This window comes from Aythya fuligula, chromosome 2, assembly GCF_009819795.1.
Source record: "Aythya fuligula isolate bAytFul2 chromosome 2, bAytFul2.pri, whole genome shotgun sequence".
Classification (NCBI taxonomy): domain Eukaryota; kingdom Metazoa; phylum Chordata; class Aves; order Anseriformes; family Anatidae; genus Aythya; species Aythya fuligula.
The window spans coordinates 66350832-66370379 of NC_045560.1; the positions used below are offsets into that span (position 1 = coordinate 66350832).

At 43.8% G+C, this 19548-nt stretch overlaps 1 protein-coding gene across 4 annotated transcripts in view; it reads left to right on the forward strand.

Annotated features, from left to right (window-relative positions):
• Positions 1-11753: 11753 nt before the first annotated feature.
• The window catches only part of TRANK1 (tetratricopeptide repeat and ankyrin repeat containing 1), a 54714-nt gene continuing 46919 nt past the window's right edge, over positions 11754-19548 (forward strand). For 3 of the 4 annotated variants that reach the window (XM_032182461.1, XM_032182462.1, XM_032182464.1), the window contains exon 1: positions 11754-11918. In XM_032182461.1, the coding sequence (XP_032038352.1) occupies positions 11908-11918 (11 nt within the window). In that variant the 5' untranslated portion in view covers positions 11754-11907. Of the gene's footprint in view, positions 11919-14785; positions 14845-19548 lie in introns of those variants that run through there. The other variant, XM_032182463.1, reaches the window with a different exon arrangement.

The window sequence follows — 19548 nt, forward strand, 5'->3', positions numbered from 1 at the left end:
CACTTTGCTCTTTCATTTCAAATGCAGTGAGACAATCGGAAGCTGACTTTCAGGAAGAGTTTTTATGTTACTTGCAGTTATTAAAAGTGAGCAGAATTTCGTTTCTCATTTCTTAACTTTCTGTGCATGCATCAGTTCTTTTATTTCCAGTTTATTTCAAATTCTAAAAGAATAGAAATTCAGTGTTTGATGTGTGCACTAATGCACTGATAATTACTACTGAAATAATAATGAAACTAGAAAAAACCTGAAGTGCTCACTTGGTAGTCCAGCCCTTTTATACTGACGTGTTTTTACCCTGAAACTTAATATATCAAGTGTTTTTTGTTTGTTTGTTTGTTTGTTTTTGTTTTGTTTTTAATTATTATTATTTATACCGGCTTCAGAAGTTTAAGCTCAAGAGATCATTTAACTGGATTTTTACAATACTGCTTTTTTGTGTTGCTGCAAATAGACCATCACTCACTGAAAGGCAACTAAAATGTGTAACAAAGTTTCTTCTAAATGAATGAAGGTTCTTTTTTGTTTGCTTGGTTTGTTTGTTTTTTTTAAAATGTAGATATGACATCAAAGTTATTCAAAGATCGAAGCTGAAATTTCTAAGTGATGAAGTATCCTTTATTGTCAGCGCTGGATGCACGGGGGATCCTTCCACCTAACGTGCATGCCCGAAGTAACAAACTATCTCATATTTATACAGCAAAACAATGAATATTCTATTAACGCCTATGCATATTCATTACCCAAACCCACTTACTCTCGCTTCATACGCTAATTAGCTTATCAGTCCTTGCTTACACAAAGCCTCCCAAGAAAAAGGGTCTTCGGGATGTGGGCAGTGGTCTTTGGGAGGAAGACCATAAGTCTTCCTCATGATGTACTTTTCACCTTTTGCTAAAGAATGCCAAGTTGGCTGAAGTTATCTCAAGTTTCAGCCTAACTGAGGGTCAACAGATAACGGGATGTTTCAATTAACAAGATGCTTCAGCAAGAAGGTCGACAGATAACAAGATGTAGTATATTTTGTTCTCATTAATTTTTAAGCACAAGATTTATTCTATCCTAAAGTAAGTTTATACAATATCAAAAGTTACAAATTGTCTATGGGGTAGTAAATAGTTTGTAGTGGGAAAAAAAAGTATCTAGTCTCTAAAGGGCCAGAGACAACTTTTATGTTGTAATTACATATCATATATAATACTGAGTACAAAACTGACAATTCTTCATTTTCTTTTACTATTACAAGCATTTCATCTTCAGTCAGTTGAAAGAATGAAATGGAAGGGAGTTTCCAGAGTAGTAGCTGAATTTCCCTTAAACAAAGATAAAATAGTGAGCTTTAAGTACATGTTATGCAGTTAATGCACACCTCCTAACCATTAGTATTAGAAATATTCTAATGATGCTATGTTTCCTTACTTTTATATCTTTTAAAGTCAATGTTACAGTATACTTTTATAAGATGAAAGATTTGGTCATGAGCTATTTTCATTGAGTTTTCAGTGCATCAAGAATCTTATGTTCTTCTGACTTGGTATCAGTTTAGTGGTGATATTGGTGGTAGGGGGAGGGCTGAACCAGATGATCTTGGAGGTCTTTCCAAACCTTAATGATTATGATTCTATGATCCTATATAGAGAGCTTGCTTCTAAATCTTAAAGACACTAGATGGCAAGCATGAATCCTTAAGTTTTAGCAGTCATCTAAATGCTGACTGAAACTCTTAAAAGCCAAAATGAGCAAGAGTTGGCTGCAGTGAAAATATCATATTTAAAGTGGTAATTTTAATGTATTGTAACAACTTAAATCTTTAGACTTAGCCTTAGAGAAAGGGATATTATGGTGATGCAGTGGAAACTCAGTAACCGAAGTTATTAAGCAGGTATTCTTTATTAGGGTGCTGGGGGTGGGAGAGGGGAATCGTTATGCCTAACACACACACCAAGGGTTACTGGCAGTGTGCTTATATTAGTAGGACAAATTTCCTGTAAGTCTCTTGCATATTCATAAGGTCTCAGAAGTATCATTAACATAGGTTCTCACCCCTATTTGCATGCATACTGGAGTTTTTGGGTGGTCTTCCAGCATACTCTGGTGTTTTTTTTGTTGAAGGCCAGAAGTCTTCCTCACTGCTAATCTTCTGACCTTCCCTGTCTTTGACAGACTTCAGCAGTCAAGCCAATTCTTGCTGGTTCCATTATCTATGCATATAGTCTTTTACTCCCTTATCTTTGGAGTCATCCTGTCCTTGTGGTTAACATACAATTACAGTAGCTAAGACCTACAGAATCAACATCCTTTATCTTGTTCCCTGTCTCAATGGGTTATAGAATGTTTCAAAAAATGCCTATAGAAGCACTGTAATTACAGAATTTTGATGAAAATAAGTTGTTGCAGAACTTCATTCAAAGTTGAAAAAGTTTACCCAACATGGCAGAAGTTACTTGGTATGGAAGTTCAAGCATCTCATTCACAGGGAGGTAGGTCTTGAAAAATCTGAGATCTATGTCACTGTAAGTTTATGTGATGAAAAACAAGGTTGCCTATGACTTACACCATGCGTGCCTTTAAGGTGTGGTGAGGGAGGGCTGGGAAACTGTCAGAAGTGCACCAACAGTGTCCAGTGTGGGAATAGAAATGTTGTTTTTGCAGTTACATTGTTTAGAAGGAAGGAATGTGGTACTGAGATATGCTTACAGTGATAAGAAAGCTTAGCAGGTGACCTTGTAAAATGCAGACAACCAGACTCCTTAGGACAAGTAGGTGAAAATTATGGTGTCAAGTCAGATAAGTGAAGAAACATTACCACTTCAAGCAGTAAAAATGTCAAAAGATATTTGAAATTTAACAGGCCGGCGACTGAAGGCCATGCATTGTTTGTGAAGCATCAGATAGATCGTGAACCTGGATTACCCACTCAGTGGGGAAACAGGGGAGGGTCCTGTCATCAAAAGGTATATAAACTGTGTTTTGGAGCTAGTAGATGCGCTCTCTCCTGCTTGCGGGGTGCCCGCCATTGCAATTGCGAATAAGTTAATACTTCACTGAGATCCTCGCCTGAGCCTAAATTATTGGCTACGGAGTGTTTCTCACATCCATGGACCCAAATATTGGCCAAAATATGCCTGGGGCCGGGCTGGTGGCAGCAACCACAATTATTGTTAATAAATTATTGTATTATTTTTCAAAGCCTCTGTCTGCAGTCATTGGTGTAGCATCATATGGAGGGGGCTGAATGCAGTCCACTGGCGCTCCACAATTTGGTTTGGGGATGTCAGCTGCAGCTGGGAGAGGACAGAAGGATGGGGAATGGCTGCAGGGAGTGGGTGCCTGAGGGAGACTTGGGGATTGTTATAAATGAAGATACAACTCAATATGAATTTAGTATTGTTCATAAAAAGCAAGTAAACAGTGCTGGGTGTGCAGGGAGTCTATGCTCTACCAACACACACACACTAACATCGAACTTTCTAAATATACAGAACATTGCTTTTACATATTAAACCAGAGTATGTCTATACATATGTACAATCAGAAAAGGTAAATATGGCAAAGTTTTCCAAATTCTGGCAAGTGTTTAACAAACAATCCTTTAAGTCTACTACTATTAATGTCCATGACTGGGGGAGCATAGTTGGAGTTGGGAATTCTGGTTGAAGTGCTCCCATATCTTCCATGGCTTCATTAATTTTTCTCAGATCATATAACAGTCTCCATTTTCCATTCCTTTTCTTGATTACAAACACTGGAGAGTTCCAGGGCTAGTCGTGGGAACAATATGCCTCACTTCAGGCTGTTAAGCAACTCAGCCTTCAGGCCTTATGTATCCCGTTCTTCCCAGATCAAAGAAAAGCATATCCATCTCCTTTTCAAGGCCAATAGGACCTGGGTCAAAAGGCACATCCAGGTCACCAGGGGGCATAAAAGCAAAGGTCTGCGATGGCAGTAGCGGCGTGAGGGCCAATGGTGTAGCAGAAGGATCAGTGGATGAACCCGCAGCTCCCTCACTATCTGGCAAGCCACATATTTCTGACTGTGGTCCCACATGGCTTTTTAAGGCCTCAGAGACTGCTGGCCAGGTGCCAAGCAATCCCACCGCAACCTTGTTTTTAGTTGCAGAGTCCTACAGCTTGACCTCAATTTGGTCCCATAAACTGTCCGATTGTTAATGAGGAGAATAAGCTGTAAGGTTACCAGGACAGTCTTTGTTCCTAAGGACGTATGATTCCCCATAATGCACAACTGCTTACCAGCGAGGGGCAGTTGTGTGCACAGGTCCGCTTCTCTCAGCTTGAGCTTCTCTCCAGCTCCGGTGCGCCTGTTTCCGGTGACTTTCTGTACGAGCTTCTCTGAGCAGTTTGCTGAGTTTGGCCGAACCTATCTTCATGAGGCGATCAGTGTGCCTGTTTCCATCCTGGTCTCTGTTCTGCTAGCCTGTTCCTTTTCATTCCTTCTTTCAGCTTCTTTATTGATGACATAACTTCATTATATTGTGTTGCCTTTTTATCTTGAGGACAGGTTCCCCTCTTATACCCTTCACCCCATAGCAGTCCTTTTCAAAAACAAGTTTTTGTTATAAGTGAGGTCTCAACTCAATCTGAATTTTGTAATATTTATAAAACAAATATTTCTAAAAGGTATAAAAGCTATAAAAGGTATTAAAGGCAAGTAAACAGCGCTGGGTGAGCGGGGAGTCTATGCTCCACCAACACGCACACACAAACATCAAACATTCTAAATATACAGAACATTGCTTTACATACTAAACCAGAGTATGCCTATACATATGTACAATCAGGAAAGGTAACAAACAATCCTTTAAGTTCCACGACTTACTAAACTCGAGTACACCTATACATATGTACGATCAGAAAAGGTAACAAATAATCCTTTAAGTGCCATGACTTAACAGCCTCCACTTTCCATTCCTTTTCTTGATTACATACAAGTCTCCATTTTCCATTCCTTTTGAACAATATGTCTCGCTTTAAGTTGTCAAGCAACTCGGTCTTTGGGCCTTACATATCCCGTTCTTCCTGGATCGAAGAAAAGCATATCCATCTCCTTTTCAAGGCCAGTAGGCCTGGGTCAAAAGGCACGTTCAGGTCAGCAGGGGGCGGAACAGCAAAAGCCTTCGATGGCTGTAGCAGCAGAGGGGCCCCTGGCGTAGAAGTCGGATCAGTAAAGGAGCCCGCAGCTCCCTCACTATCTGGCAAGCCACACATTTGTGATTGTGGCTCCACGTGGCTCTTTAAGGCCTCAGAGATTTCTTGCCAGGTGCCAAGCAATCCCACTGCAACCTTGTCGTTTTTAGTTGCAGAGTCCCACACCTTGACCTCAGTTTGGTTCCGTATTTCAGGCTCATAAACTGTCCGATTGTTAAGAAGGAGAATGAGCTGTAAGGTTATCAGGACAGTCTTTGTTACTAAGGACGTATGATTCCCCATAATGCGCAACTGCTTACCAGCGAGAGGCAGTTGTGTGCACAGGTCTGCTTCTCTCAGCTTGAGCTTCTCTCCAGCTCCAGTGCGCCCATTTCCAGTGACTTTCTGTACGAGCTTCTGATTCAAAGATCGAAGCCGAAATTCCTTTAAGTGGTATATTCTTTATTGCAGCGCTGGATGCATGGGGGATCTCTCCACCTATCGTGCATACCCAAAGCAGAAAGCAGTCTTGAATTTATACAATCTATCAATATTCTACAAGTGCCTATACATATTCATTACCTATATACATATATATACATATGCATGTATATAATGAATATATACATATTCATTACCTATCCCCTCACTTCTCATGCTAATTAGCCTTTTGGCACCTTGCGCCTGCGTAGAGCCTCCCAAGAATTGTGGGCAGGGGTCTTTGGGAGGAAGACCCCAAGTCTTCCTCACAGTGTTCTTTTCACCTTTGGCCAGGAATCTGCTGAGTTGGCATGTTTCTTAATTGCAAGAGCTGGTTGTTGCTAATTCTTCCGTTTGTTGTATCTTTATAATGAATTCCAATGTCCAGTTTTGAGATTTATAGTCCTTACGTTTGTGTCGTGGTTTAACCTGGCCAGCAGCTAAATACCACGCAGCTGTTCGCTCCCCCTCCCCCTCCCTCTCTGGGACGGGGGAGAGAAATGGAAAGTGAAGTCCGTGAGTTGAGATAAAGACAGTTTAATAAGACAGGAAAATAATAATAATAATAATAATAATAATAATAATAATAATAATAATAATAATAATAATAATAATAATAATAATACAATGATGATAATAGTACTACTACTAATAATATGTACAAACAAGTGATGCACAATGCAATTGCTCACCACCCGCTGACCGATGCCCAGCTTAACCCCGAGCAGTCTGGCCCCCCCTCCCCCGGCTAGCCACCCCTATATATTGTTTAGCATGACGTCAGATGGTATGGAATACCCCTTTGGCTAGTTCGGGTCACCTGTCCTGGGTCTGTCCCCTCCCAGCTCTTACTGCACCCCCAGCCTGCCTGTTGGCAGGACAGAGCAAAAGTCTGAGGTGTCCTTGGCTTGGTATAAGCACTGCTCTGCAACAATTAAAACATCGGGGTGTTATCAGCACTCTTCTCATCCTAAGCCAAAACACAGCATTCCACCAGCTACTAGGAAGAAAATTCTGTTCTAACTGAAACCAGGACAATTTGTTTCTCTGTCCGTCTGCTGCTTCCTTATCATGAGTTCCAGTGTCTTGTTTTGAGATATACAGTCCTTGTCTGGGGATTGTCCTTGCCTCCCCAATACCTCCTTAATCACTTCTCTGAGTGGTTTGCTGAGTTTGGCCGAACTTATCCTCATGAGGCGATCAATGTGCCTGTTCCCGTCCTGATCTCCATTCTGCCAGCCTGTTCCTCTTCACTCCTTTTTCCTGCTTCTTTATTGATATAACTTCATCGTGTTGCCTTTTTTTTTCTTTTTCTTTTTCGTTTTCTTTTTCTTTTTTTTTTTTTTTTTCTTCTCCTTTCTTGAGGGCAGGCTCCCCTCTTATACCCTTCTCTCCATAGCAGTTCTTTTCAAAACAACTTTTCATTGGTCAAACAACTTTGAATGTAACAACAGCAGCAAACACACAGAAACATCCATGCCTTAACAGCTGGAGAACAAGAGAACCATCTGGAGAACAAGAAACCCCAGACTGCATGAAGTATCCTGAATCACCCTTTGTTCCCTCTAAACTCTTTTATATTCCTGATGGCCTCGTCGTTAAGAGTCTAATGTTATCTCAGCCATGGGGCTTTCCAACCCCCGTGGCCACATTCCCAAATCTCCCCCTTCTTTATTAATATCAACCATTTTCTCGACATGAATTACCACTCCATATATAAAATTTTCATTGGTCAAACAACTTTGCATATAACAGCAACAGCAAACACCCAGAAACTTCCATGCCTTAATGGCTGGAGAACAAGCAACCCGAGACTTCATGGCATCTCCTGAATCACCCTTTGCTCCCTCTAAACTCTTTTACATTCCTGATGGCCTCATCATTAAGAGCTTGATGTTATCATCAACCATGGGGCTTGCCAACCCCCATGGCCACACTCCCACATCTCCCTATTCTTTATTAATATCAACCATCTTCTTGACATGAATTATTATGGCGTATATCACATGCACAATAGGTAGCAGAAGGTTTTCCTTTACCTGTCTTATTTACTGAAATCCTTTTGGCTTCCTTTCACATGTTCATTAGCCTATCTTATCTACTAAAATTCTTTCAGCCTCCTCTCAGAACTCTGACAAGCTTATTGCCATGTCCACTTCCCCGGGGAGCTTGTCCCAGTGCCCGACTACCCTCTCAGTGAAGAACCTTTTCCTAATAATCAGTCTGAGCATGGACAGGAGTGACCATACTTCATGTAAACACTCTTGACCATGCTAGGTTGTTCCAGATCATTTAGCAGCCATAAAAGGAGATTCTCTCTCTCCCTCTCTCAAAAAAAAAAACAAAAAACAAAACAAAAACAAACAAACAAACAACAACAACAACAACAAAAAAACACCAGTGAAGGAAATAATATATCTATTAGATAACTATTTTTGTGATACTTAATGAGTTTTATGCTGCAGTGGTTTTAATGATGCTATCAACATCCAGGCTAAAGTCCAGCTAGAGAAGTCTTTCCATGCACAACAGGCATTGGTGTTAGAGATTATATTGCTTTCTTAACAAGATGCACAGTTTTTGCTGTTACAGGACTAGTCCTAACTCGGGACATGCTGTGCCACAACTGTTTTACATGTATAAAGAATAACCAGGAAATTGCTGTGGGCTGTGGCACACACAAGGAGGAACAAAAAGTCTTGTCGTGCAAAGTGCAACTGTGTGTGGATCATAGACAACTGCTTACACAGTAACATAAACCAAGAGGTCTTGGTGCCTTAGTACACTTTCAGACGGTTTGCAAGGGTTAGGGTTCGGGTTCGGGTTAGGGTTAGGGCTGTTAGGGTTAGGGCTGTTAGAGTTTGTGTCAGGGTTAGGGCTATTAGGGTTAGGGTTAAGGTTAGTGTTTAGAACCATTAGGGTTATAGTTTAGAGCCATTAGGGTTAGGGTCTTTAGGATTTGGGTTATTGTTATGGCCACTGTTGTTAGGGTTTATAGCCATTATGGTTATGGTTATGGTTATGGTTATGGTTATGGTTATGGTTATGGTTATGGTTATGGTTATGGTTAGGGTTAGGGTTAGGGTTAGGTTTAGGGTTAGGCCTAGGTTTAGGCTTAGGTTTAGGCTTAGTGATAATGATACAGGTTATGTTAACCATTCAGGCCTTTATGAGATGGAGTAGCAGAGGAAAAGAATAGGAAAATAATAGGTAAGAAACATTAGAGAGCCTTGATGTGAAGAGATTTTTCAGCATTAGGCCAACTAGAAGCAAAACAATTAAATATATTGTTTTTGCTATCGTCTGTATTGCATTTTCCTTTATTGATTATGTGCATAAGATTCCAGTAAAAGTTCTTTTAATGCTATTACTCTGAAGTACCTGATTTCTCTGGGAAAAATTTCTTGACCTCATAAATAAAATAGGGTACACACAAGTTCATCAGGAGTATTGCTATGTTAGTTTAGTTTGAAGATATTATTGTAAAGTCGAACAAGCACCCCAAACATCCTGAAACAGTCCCACTGATAGAAGCTGCAGCATGGATATCTTCAGGAAACTGCACCTATGCTGCAAACCTTTGCCCTCATAGTTGCAATAACCAGAGTCATCATTTATGACCGGTGTCCTTTCGCTGACGGAAGCCTCTAGTGTGGGGCACCAGAAAAATACCAGGAAAAGCAACTGTTTCTGTGGGTGTGGGTGGGATGGGGTAACATGGGGCATCCTCACGGGACAGGTTGAGCAGGGGCATCCCCTGACAGTATCCATAACTGGCATCCCTAGTGCCCTGACATGTGGTCTAATTTGCTGGTCCAGAGGAGGATAAAACACATTCAAAACAGGAACAATATCAATTTACCAGCTGAGGTTGTACCAGTGGCAGGTGCATGGTACCACTACAGCGAACGCAGTGCTTGCTGCTGGGAGTTCAATCCAGGTGCAGATCTTTGGTAAAATGTAGTAACATCTACCCCAGGCGTGGCACAGTGTTTTCAGGAGCCAGGAGATGCCCTCAGGAAAGCAAGTGCTGGGGGTTATCAGCACAAGCCCCAAGTGCTGTGGGTGTCAGCACAACCTCCTTCAAGCTCAGGCTCAGAGGGCTTGTGCTGAGGGCTGTTGCGAAGCACGGACGAAAGCACGACAGACACCAGCAGAGTCAGATCATGCTTCACCATTTTATTGCCCGAATCGCCCAACTTTTATAGTGAATTTTACAGGGGTGGACAGTGTTTCACACAAGATTATTGGTCAAAAGCACTCAGACAAACCGTTAAGAAAATAACACCACCTGCAAGAAAAGAGCCCCCCTTTTGATTAGAAGTTAGGAAAACAACCCCCTTTGTGCTTAACGGCCACGTAGACCTAGTCCTTGAGGCCAGCTGCTGATAACAATATTATCTGAGTTCCTTAATTGGGTGATGTGGGAGTCATTGCAATGGGAGCTTCTCACAGTTACTCTGGCAGCTTGGTTTGCTCAGCTACAGCAGGCCCTGAGATTTCTAAGGCCTACCCCTGGTTGCTTAAAGCAAGCTTAGATCGAACAATTATGCCAATTCCCAACAGAGGGCCATCCTTTCCATGCATTGCATGCATCTCTGTCGTGAGATCTGCCGTGTCAAGAGTGATTTGTGGAGTGATCCGTTACTCACTGTCCCAAAAGAAATGACAAAAGAAATGTTTTCCCTTGGAAATGTCCAAACACTGATGCTTTTCTACAACTGCAATAGAAGGGGTGTAGAAGCTGGGTAGAAAAAGCTTTACACATCATTACACACTGCCTTGCAGTACTTCACGAGCACCTCCACCCAGACCACCCTGTTCTGTGCTGAAGCACCTGTATCATGCTATATGCCTAATAGCATCCATGCCCAAGTGCCTGCACACTCAGATATACAAAATTGCCTCCCAAAATAGGACCACACTCTCTAGTTTCTATTCCTTCCATGCTTATGCAGAATCAGGAAATGCCATAATTTTCTGACTCAGATGCTTGTTGGCAATGTGTGTACATGGCAGGGATGCAGCTTTGGGAAGTTACTTTGCTCTTCACAGAAGGAAAACACCCCAGTGAACATGGGAGAAAGCTTACAAGCTGCCAAGTTTCGTTTCTACAGCTGAGTTTAAAAACCCAAGTTTCGATTTCTGTCTTGTGACGATGTTGACAAAACACGCCCATGGCGGGCAAATAGACGTCACCACGGCTGTTTGTTGTGAGAGTGTTTCAACCAGAGACCCTCCGGAGCTGAAAAGCAGGGTTTCTGTCTTTTTGCAGCAGAACTAGGGGGAGGGGGGGCTAGCCCTCTATGCTTTCTGAAGCAAAATGTCCCCATGATAACAACCAGAGGGAGGTTGGGGGTTAAGGGAAATGCTGGCTGCTTTGGTGACCATCAATCAGTTGTCTCTCCCAACATTTGTATTCCTCTGACTCGTGCAAACGCCATTGCCTGGGCAAAAGCTGCAAAACCCTACCAGTGGGCTTGGTGTTAGGTCGGTCAATAAGCAATGCTGGGGAACATGCAGTTTTCCCACCCCATACCCATGCAGCTCTAAAACAGCAACTGTGGCTGTAGTGTTATTTAAGGAGTTGTGACACTTGGTTACACAGGAAAGTGAATTATTGACTGATCTCTGGTGAGGCTGCACCTTGAGTACTGTGCTCAGTGTGGCCGTTGCCGGCCACCCCCCACAGGTGAGAAATACAAGAGGTGAGAATACAAGAGGTGAGAATACAAGAGGTGTGAGGAGTGGCTGGGGGACCTGGGGCTGTTCGGTCTGGAGGGGAGACAGGCTGAGGGCAGAGCTCCCTGCTCTCCACAGCTGCCTCACAGGAAGCTGCAGCCAGGAGCAGCGTGTCGCTCTCCGTGCTCAGATGACAAGCGACTGGACACGAGGTGACAGCCCCGGGCTGCACCAGGGGGGCTGGGCTGGGTGTCAGGAAGGATTTCCTCACAGAGAGAGCGGCCACCCTTGGAAGCGGCAGCACGAGGGGGAGGCCTGGACTCCGCTCGGCCTGCGCTGGGTGACGCTACAGGGCGGGGTCGCGGGCGGAGCCATTGCGTTTAGAAGCAGGCGGTGGAGCGCTGTTACGCCGCGGGGGTATTGCGGGCACGGTGCCGTACGGCGGTGCCCGAGCAGTGGAAGGGAGCTGGGATGAGCTGCTCCCCTCGCCCTGCAAAGCAGGGTTGCCGCCAGGTTTCTGTGTTGGAAAAGGGGGCTGGGCGTGCTGCCGAAGGAAGAAGAGCTTTCTCAGCTGCTGCGTTTATCGCCTGATTCGCGGGAGATGAGCTTCAGGTTGGTAGAATGGGTTTAGCTCGCCTGGGAAGGGGCTTTGCGTTTTCAGGGAAAACGTGCAAAAAGCAGTGTTTCTTACCGCTCTTCATACCTGCGTGCAACAAAACTTGGCAAGCGGTGGCTGCAGTCTGTGCATGAGCTTGGAAACATTGGTGTTAGGAGATTTTTTTTTTTTAATTCTCTATTCCAGATGTCACGTCATCCTGAGCTAATCTATACAAAGCAAATACTGAGACTGCTTGTTCCCTTTGCTTTCTTATAAGGTCACTGCTGTTTGATGACAGGAGCCTTGCCAGGATGAGTAAACAGTTGCAGCAGTGTAAATATGTATCCTGGGGTGCATCAAGCACGGCATCGCTAGTAGGTCAAGGGAGGTGATTGTCCCGCTCTACTCTGCGCTGGTGCGGCCTCACCTCGAGTACTGTGTGCAGTTCTGGGCACCACAGTATAAAAAGGACATGAAACTGTTGGAAAGTGTCCAGAGGAGGGCTACGAAGATGGTGAAAGGCCTTGAGGGGAAGACATACGAGGAACGGCTGAGGTCACTGGGCCTGTTCAGTCTGGAAAAGAGGAGGCTGAGGGGGGACCTCATCACAGTCTACAACTTCCTCGTAAGGGGGTGTCAAGAGGCAAGAGACCTTTTCTCCATTAACACTAGTGACAGGACCCGCGGGAACAGGGTTAAGCTGAGGCAGGGGAAATTTAGGCTGGACGTCAGGAGGGGGTTCTTCACAGAGAGGGTGGTTGCACACTGGAACAGGCTCCCCAGGGAAGTGGTCACTGCACCGAGCCTGTCTGAATTTAAGAAGAGATTGGACTGTGAACTTAGGCACATGGTCTGAACTTTTGGGTAGACCTGTGCGGTGTCAAGAGTTGGACTTGATGATCCTTAAGGGTCCCTTCCAACTCAGGATATTCTATGATTCTATGAAATACATCTTGCTGGGATAGGGGTTAGGGTTTGGACTGCTCAACTAGATGAGGGATTTCAAGACCGTTGTTGGTTCAGGTGATAGGAAGTAGGATTAACAGTTTCTGCTGTTTTGTGAGGGGTTTGTGGTGGTGACTTTTATTTTTTATAAACTAGTAATGGCACTTTCTAGATAGAATCTTGAATGTGTTTTCTTCGCATCACTTTTTCTCCCCACAAAATGGGAGATGCCAGTCCTTCTTACGTTTAAAGAAGCGGTGCTGTTTTGTAAGTACACTTATGTTTACACAATGTTTTTCTTGAAAATATAACTCCATACTTGCTTTAACCATTGTTTCCCTGAGGTGTACCTTCTTACTGATATGTTCCAAAGAGGGGAAGGTAATTTGAAACTGAAAGAAACAGCTTGTTTATTTTCCCTTAGCAAAACAGGATATGCTGGGGAGCAAGGCCAAACCTGTTGCCAGTGAAAGAAGTGGAGCAGCCTTCAAGGAAAGCAAATCCCCATGTGCTGGGTGTGACTTCAGCCTGCAAGGGAAAGAGGAAGGATGTTAAGAGATAGTACGTTAAATCCAGGATGGTGTATCATGGCCTTTTCTCAGGACCTGTGACACTGAATGGATTAGTGATGCATTGAGGTCTTGCCTATAAACAGGGAGCTGTGATTCTCCATCTTTCGGTAGTGTTATTTTTTCTTGTAGCTTTTCCAGAGAAAACAATAAAAAAAAACCTGTAACAATCCAGTCTTTCAGGTTTCTATTGCACAGCTCATGGGTGTAAAGCTATGGTTTCACAGCGAGCGCTCAGGGTCTAAAGCAGGTACCATGCTGCTGTTCTGGCATGTGCGCACTGCTCTCCTTCCCTGGGATGGGATCTGGGAAGTTTGTCTTGTTCTTGTGACGTGCTTATGATTTCCATTGCCTTGCCATGTTGCTTCCTGGCCTTAGCACCTCTTCTGCAGGCAAAGTGACCACAGATCCATCCTCTGGAGGATTTATTGGTAATGTTTTAGTGGCATCCTTGTCTTGAGGTTTTTCTTGGATTGCTGCAAGCTGACAGGGCTGACCCAGCGCTACTGACTGGACTTGGGTCCCACTTCTGTTATCTTGTTACTGGTCATCCTCTGAAGAGGAACTGGGCTGCTAGGCGGGGTCAGCTACATGTGTGCTTGGTGTGTGAGGGGTTGGGGATATCAGGCAGCTGGGCGTAGTTATGAGTAATAATTGCTTTATAATAGCTTGCTTAAATAGAAACCAGTGCATGGTGGTTATCTAGAGAAGGAGGACCTGAGGAGGTCATTTAGGCCAACCCTGCCCAGAGAAGGACCCTTGGTCACAGCAGGAGTTTCCCTGTGCTTGTATTACACTTGCTCCACTTGTTTCACCCAGACTGTACATCTCCTTATCTGCCTTGTACATACCAGGATATGATTAGCTCAGGAGCCTCAATGCTCTGTTAATATCTTGAATGGTATGTGGGGAGTGTGTGCTGAATGTCAATTAGGATGTCTTGTTTCTGACCACGCCTGTGCCCTGCAGCCAGCGCTTTACTACTGTGCTGGTTTCCAGGAGAAAGCTCAGCTTGAGCACAGTCAGATGTTTCATCTTTTCAGCTGCCTTGTGTGTTTCTAGTAAGCAAAACCACAGAGGTGAGAAGTCTTACAGCTGACTTTTCAACCACAGGTGCAGCACTTGGGTGTGGGATTTGATGTGAAATTGGGTCCCTGAGCAAGATGTGTTTTGTCCCATGGTATGCCCTGGCTTGGTGTAGGGCTCAGTACTGTGTTGTGCTCGTGGCTGCTGGAAGGATGGAAAGGTAGTAGGATTCCTCCAGAACTGATGGTGATCAGTTCTGGAGAAACCCTACTGGGTAGGGTTTCCTTGGGTAAAGGTAATGAGTCACAAGTTTTTGTTGTTCTTTTGCAGGACAGAATGAGGAAGCGCTTTGCTTTCTTATTGATAGGCTTTTGGTTTGTGGATGACCAGCTTCTCCAAGGTGAGCTGATGTATGCTGCAAGAGTTTAAAACAGTCTTTGTGAGACATATTAACGTATTTGGATATTCACAAACATCAGTATGACTTCTCCAGACCAAACAGATACTTGAGGATGGCAATGCTAAAAATCTCAACTTCTTTCCCTCCCTCTGCATGAGGTCTCTTAACATGTCAAGTTATGGCTGGTCAGCACTAACCCATTCATACTGATTGCAGAAATTGTATTTCTTTTATCAGCCATTCTTTCAAGGCCTCTTCTCAAAGCACAGGCAGTTTCAAGATGTTTTTTTGTGCATTACTTCTGCATCTGATGAAAAATGGAAGATCCTGTAAGAAGTATATTCTTTTTTTCTGCTTTTCACTGTTGGATTTATGCCTGTATATGTTCACGGGAGACTTCTGTAAATATGGATTTGGTAGCTGCTGTTGTCAGAAAGGTTAATAAAACTGGCAAGCAGGCAGAGCATAGACTTCTCAAGGTACGGCCTTCTCACCCTTTGTTTTTCTTCTTTTTTGGGGGGGGCCTGCCGTGACATTTGCATGCATCTATACCAGGACATAGTGTATGTGTCATCCTTTATCTGGGTAATGGACACTTGGACATAGAGTGTCAGTAGTGGGCATGTGGCAGTAAAGCGTGACATGGCGATGCCTTCATGGTGGCACTGTGCTCTCACAGCCAGCCTGCTCTTGTCAGGTAATAGCTAATGCGAGCCCCAAGGCCTGTTGAGAAAACATGAATAAACTGAATGCTTATCACATATATCTAGCTTGTTTGCTTTACTGCTGGGCTTTTTTCCCCTCTGTTTTCCTCCCTGCCTGTTGGTAGTGTCTGCCTGTTAGGTTAGGGTGGAAAGAGTAAGAATCATTTATTCCTCTGCATTACTAAAAGAGGAATGCACAGTCTTTAGAAGTTGGGTTTCCTAGAAAAGGAAGGATGCTCTTTTTAACCACTACTTTAATTCAGATGCAGAACTCCCCAGATAGTATTATTTCACTTTTTGCTTCCATTAAGGAAAGCTACTGTTCCTCAAGAATAAAACTGTTATTCTACCATTGGGTAATGCCACAGGATTGAAGCCAGGCTTTTGTTGTTGATACTGAAAGCTAAGCTGTAAGGCTATGTAACAACCCTAGCTCTTTCTCTGGGAACAAGCAGTTGTCCTGGGTCTAGTTGGGATTTGTAGCAACTGCATGGTGCTGTTTTAGATTTGTGACCAAAACAATTCTGATAATAAACTGTTGTTTTAGCTTTTGCTGAGCGGTGTTTGCAGAGCCTCAAGGCCGTCTCTGTTTCTCGCTCTGCCCCTTCCCAGCCAATAGACCGGAGGTGTGCAAGAATTCGGGAGGGGACACAAGCAGGCAGGTGATCTGAAAAAGATACCATGCCATACCACATCAGGCTCAGCAGTAAAAAGGGAGAGGAGGGGGCTTACAGAGGCTTTATGTAGTTTCTCTATTAAAGTACATTAACTGGACACAGATGAAACAAACAGTCTGCACAGGTTTGCTCTCAGTTTTATGAAGTTTTCAGTATTGTCAACTTCAGATGTTCAGAAAGCACGAGCTTGCCTCTTGGGATCGATGATTGGTGTACAGAGCAGTGTTTTTCAAAAATGACGTGTTAGAGGACGCACGGCCGAAAGCATGACAGACACCAGCAGAGTCAGATCATGCTCCATTTTATTGCCTGAATAGCCTAACTTTTATAGTGAACTTAACAGGGGCGGACAGTGTTTCACACAAGATTATTGGTCAAAAGCACTCAGACAAACAACTACAAGAAAACAACCCCACGTGCAAGAAAACAACCCCCTTGTGATTAGCAGTCACATAGACCTTGTCCTTGAAGCCAGCTGCTGGTAATATTTTTCTGAAACAATATTTTTCTGAATTCCTCAATTGGGCGATGTGGGAATCATTGTTGTGGGAACTTCTCATAGTTACTCTGGTAGCTTGGTTTGCTCAGCTACAGCAGGCCATGAGATTTTCTAAGGCCTACTCCTGGTTGCTTAAGGCAAGCTCAGATCAAACAATTGTTCCACAGACTCATGTCCATGCCCAGTATGCCAATTCCCAACAGACATGGGATTGTGGGCAGTCTCTATTTGGGTTTTCAAGCTTATCAGCTGAATTTTGCCCACTGGCAACATTTTGTGGTTTAACCCAGCAGGCAGCAAAACATGACAGGCATTTACTATCCCCCCCCCCCCCCCCCAACACACACACTCCAGGAATGAGGGGAAGGAAAAAAAAATAAACAAAGCAAATGATGCTCAGTCAGCAGGTAGTAAAAAAACTACACTGATGCCCAGTCATTCCCTGAGCAGTGGCAGCCACCCCCTAGTTTTACTGCTGAGCACAGCAATGTAGTATGGTGTGGGACATACCTGTGGGCAGTGTGTGCCAGCTGTCCTGGTTGCATCCCTGCCTGGTGTACCCCTAGCCTCCTCACTGGCAGGACAACACCAGAAACTGAAACTCCTTGCTCTGTGCACTGTTCTGCAGCAACTGCGAGACTGTTGTGTTATCAGTGTTCTCATCCTAAATCCAGAAAACATCACCAGACCAGTTACTGGGAAGACAATTAATTTTATCCCAGCCAAAACCAGGACATAGCAATATGAACTAGAATAGAGTGTTTCTGACTTAACTGCATAATCTTGTGTTGTAATTCTTCAGGTATAAATGGATGTGCTTCATTTTGCTGCCAGAGTTGTGCTGGTGGCTTCAGAAGCTGTAAAAATAAGTCAACAAAGTAGATAATCTTGTCTGATTTTTTTCAAAATATGTTATTCATGTGTGTTCACATACACACACAAAATATATGTATCTGTTATATTCAGATGGACTTGTGGTCTGGGCAGTTGACCTTGTACCAACTGAAGGCAGAGTAATAGGTCGTGTTTTTTAATGCTGGCCACATTCAACAGATTTTAATGTAATAGGTCTTACTTAGTATACTGGTTTGGGATTAAAAATGTTTATGCTGCAGGAAGATGTTAGGCAACAGAAAGTCATGCTGTGCTAATCAGTACAGTGATTCTTTTGGATAATTAATTTAGATGTCAGACTTGCACACCTGTATATCTCTTGGGTCTGCAAAATTAGATGTAGTTGCTAAAGCCTACAGCAGATATCCTGGTTATTTAAATGACCTTTGGCTTCAGGTTTTTGCTGGCAAACTAATGTTGGAAAAGCACAGGAATTTGTGATCTGCTGGAAATCCTGCTGCTCTACATGGGAGGGGCTGGGGGGAATTTGACCTCCTGAATCAAAACATGGAGCTCAGACCCAAAATATCTCATCGCATGAAGCCTTTAAAAGGCCTTTTAAAATGTGTGTTTGCAACTGGGGGTCTTTTTGCTGTATTGTAGGGGAAAGAATCCTTTAAACTTCCTTTGGATACCTTTTTATTTTTAATTGTTCTTTAAGTGGACGATAAAGAAAAGCAAGATAAATATAATTCTAGGTTTAAAAAAAAAAACAAACAACAAACCTTACCCTAAGGAGGAGCATAACTTTTCTTGAAAGAACAGGGTTGAAATTCAACTATCATTTAAAAAAAAAAAAAAAAAAAAAAGGGGGGGCGGGCGAGGTCCCAGATGACTGGAGACTTGCTAATGTGATGCCCATCTATAAGAAGGGTTGTAAAGAGTACCCAGGGAACTACAGACCTGTCAGCCTAACCTTGGTTTCAGGAAAGGTGGTGGAGCAGGTTGCCTTTAATACAATCATGCAGTGTGTATGGGACAACTGGGGGATCAGGCTCAGTCAGCATGGGTTCATGGAAGGCAAGTCCTGACTGACCAACCTCATCTCCTATGACTGGGTGACCTGCCTGGTAGATGAGGGAAAGCCTGTTGACATAGTCTACCTAGACTTCAGCAAGGCCTTTGGCACAGTCTCCCACAGTATTCTCCTGGAGAAACTGGCAGCCGATGGGTTGGACAGGTACATGCTTTGCTGGATCGACGGGCCAAGAAAGTGGTGGTAAACAGTGACATCCAGCTGATGACCAGTCACCAGTGGTGTTCCCCAGGCCTTGGTGTTGGGGCCCATTCTCTTTAATGTATTAATTGATGACTAGGATGAGGGAATTGAGTGCACCCTCAGTAAGTTTGCAGATGACACCAAATTGGGGGGAAATGTTGATATACAGGAGGGTAGGAAGGCCCTGCAGACGGACCTGGACAGGATGGGTTGATGAGCAGAGGCCAATGGGATGAGGTTCAACATGGTTAAGTGCCAGGTCCTGCACTTTGGCCGCAACAATCCCATGCAGTGCTACAGGCTTGAGGCAGAGTGGTTCAAAAGCTGTGTAGAGGAAAAGGATCTGGGAGTGTTGGTTGATGCTCACCTGAATGTGAACTGGCAGTGTGCCCAGGTGGCCAAGAAGGCCAACAGCATCCTGGCTTGTATCAGGAATAGTGTAGCCAGCTGGAGCAGGGAGGTGATCGTCCCCCTGTACTCTGGTGAGGCAACACTTCAGGTACTGTATTCAGTTTGGGCCCCTCAGTACAACAAGTACATCGAGGCTCTGGAGTATGTCCAGAGAGGGGCTATGAAGTTGGTGAAGGGCCTGGAACACAAGTCCTGTGAGGAGCGGCTGAAGTAACTTGGGTTGTTTCATCTGGAGAAAAGGAGGCCCAAAGGGGACCTTATTACTCCCTACAGCTACCTGAAAGGAAGGTGTGGGGAGCT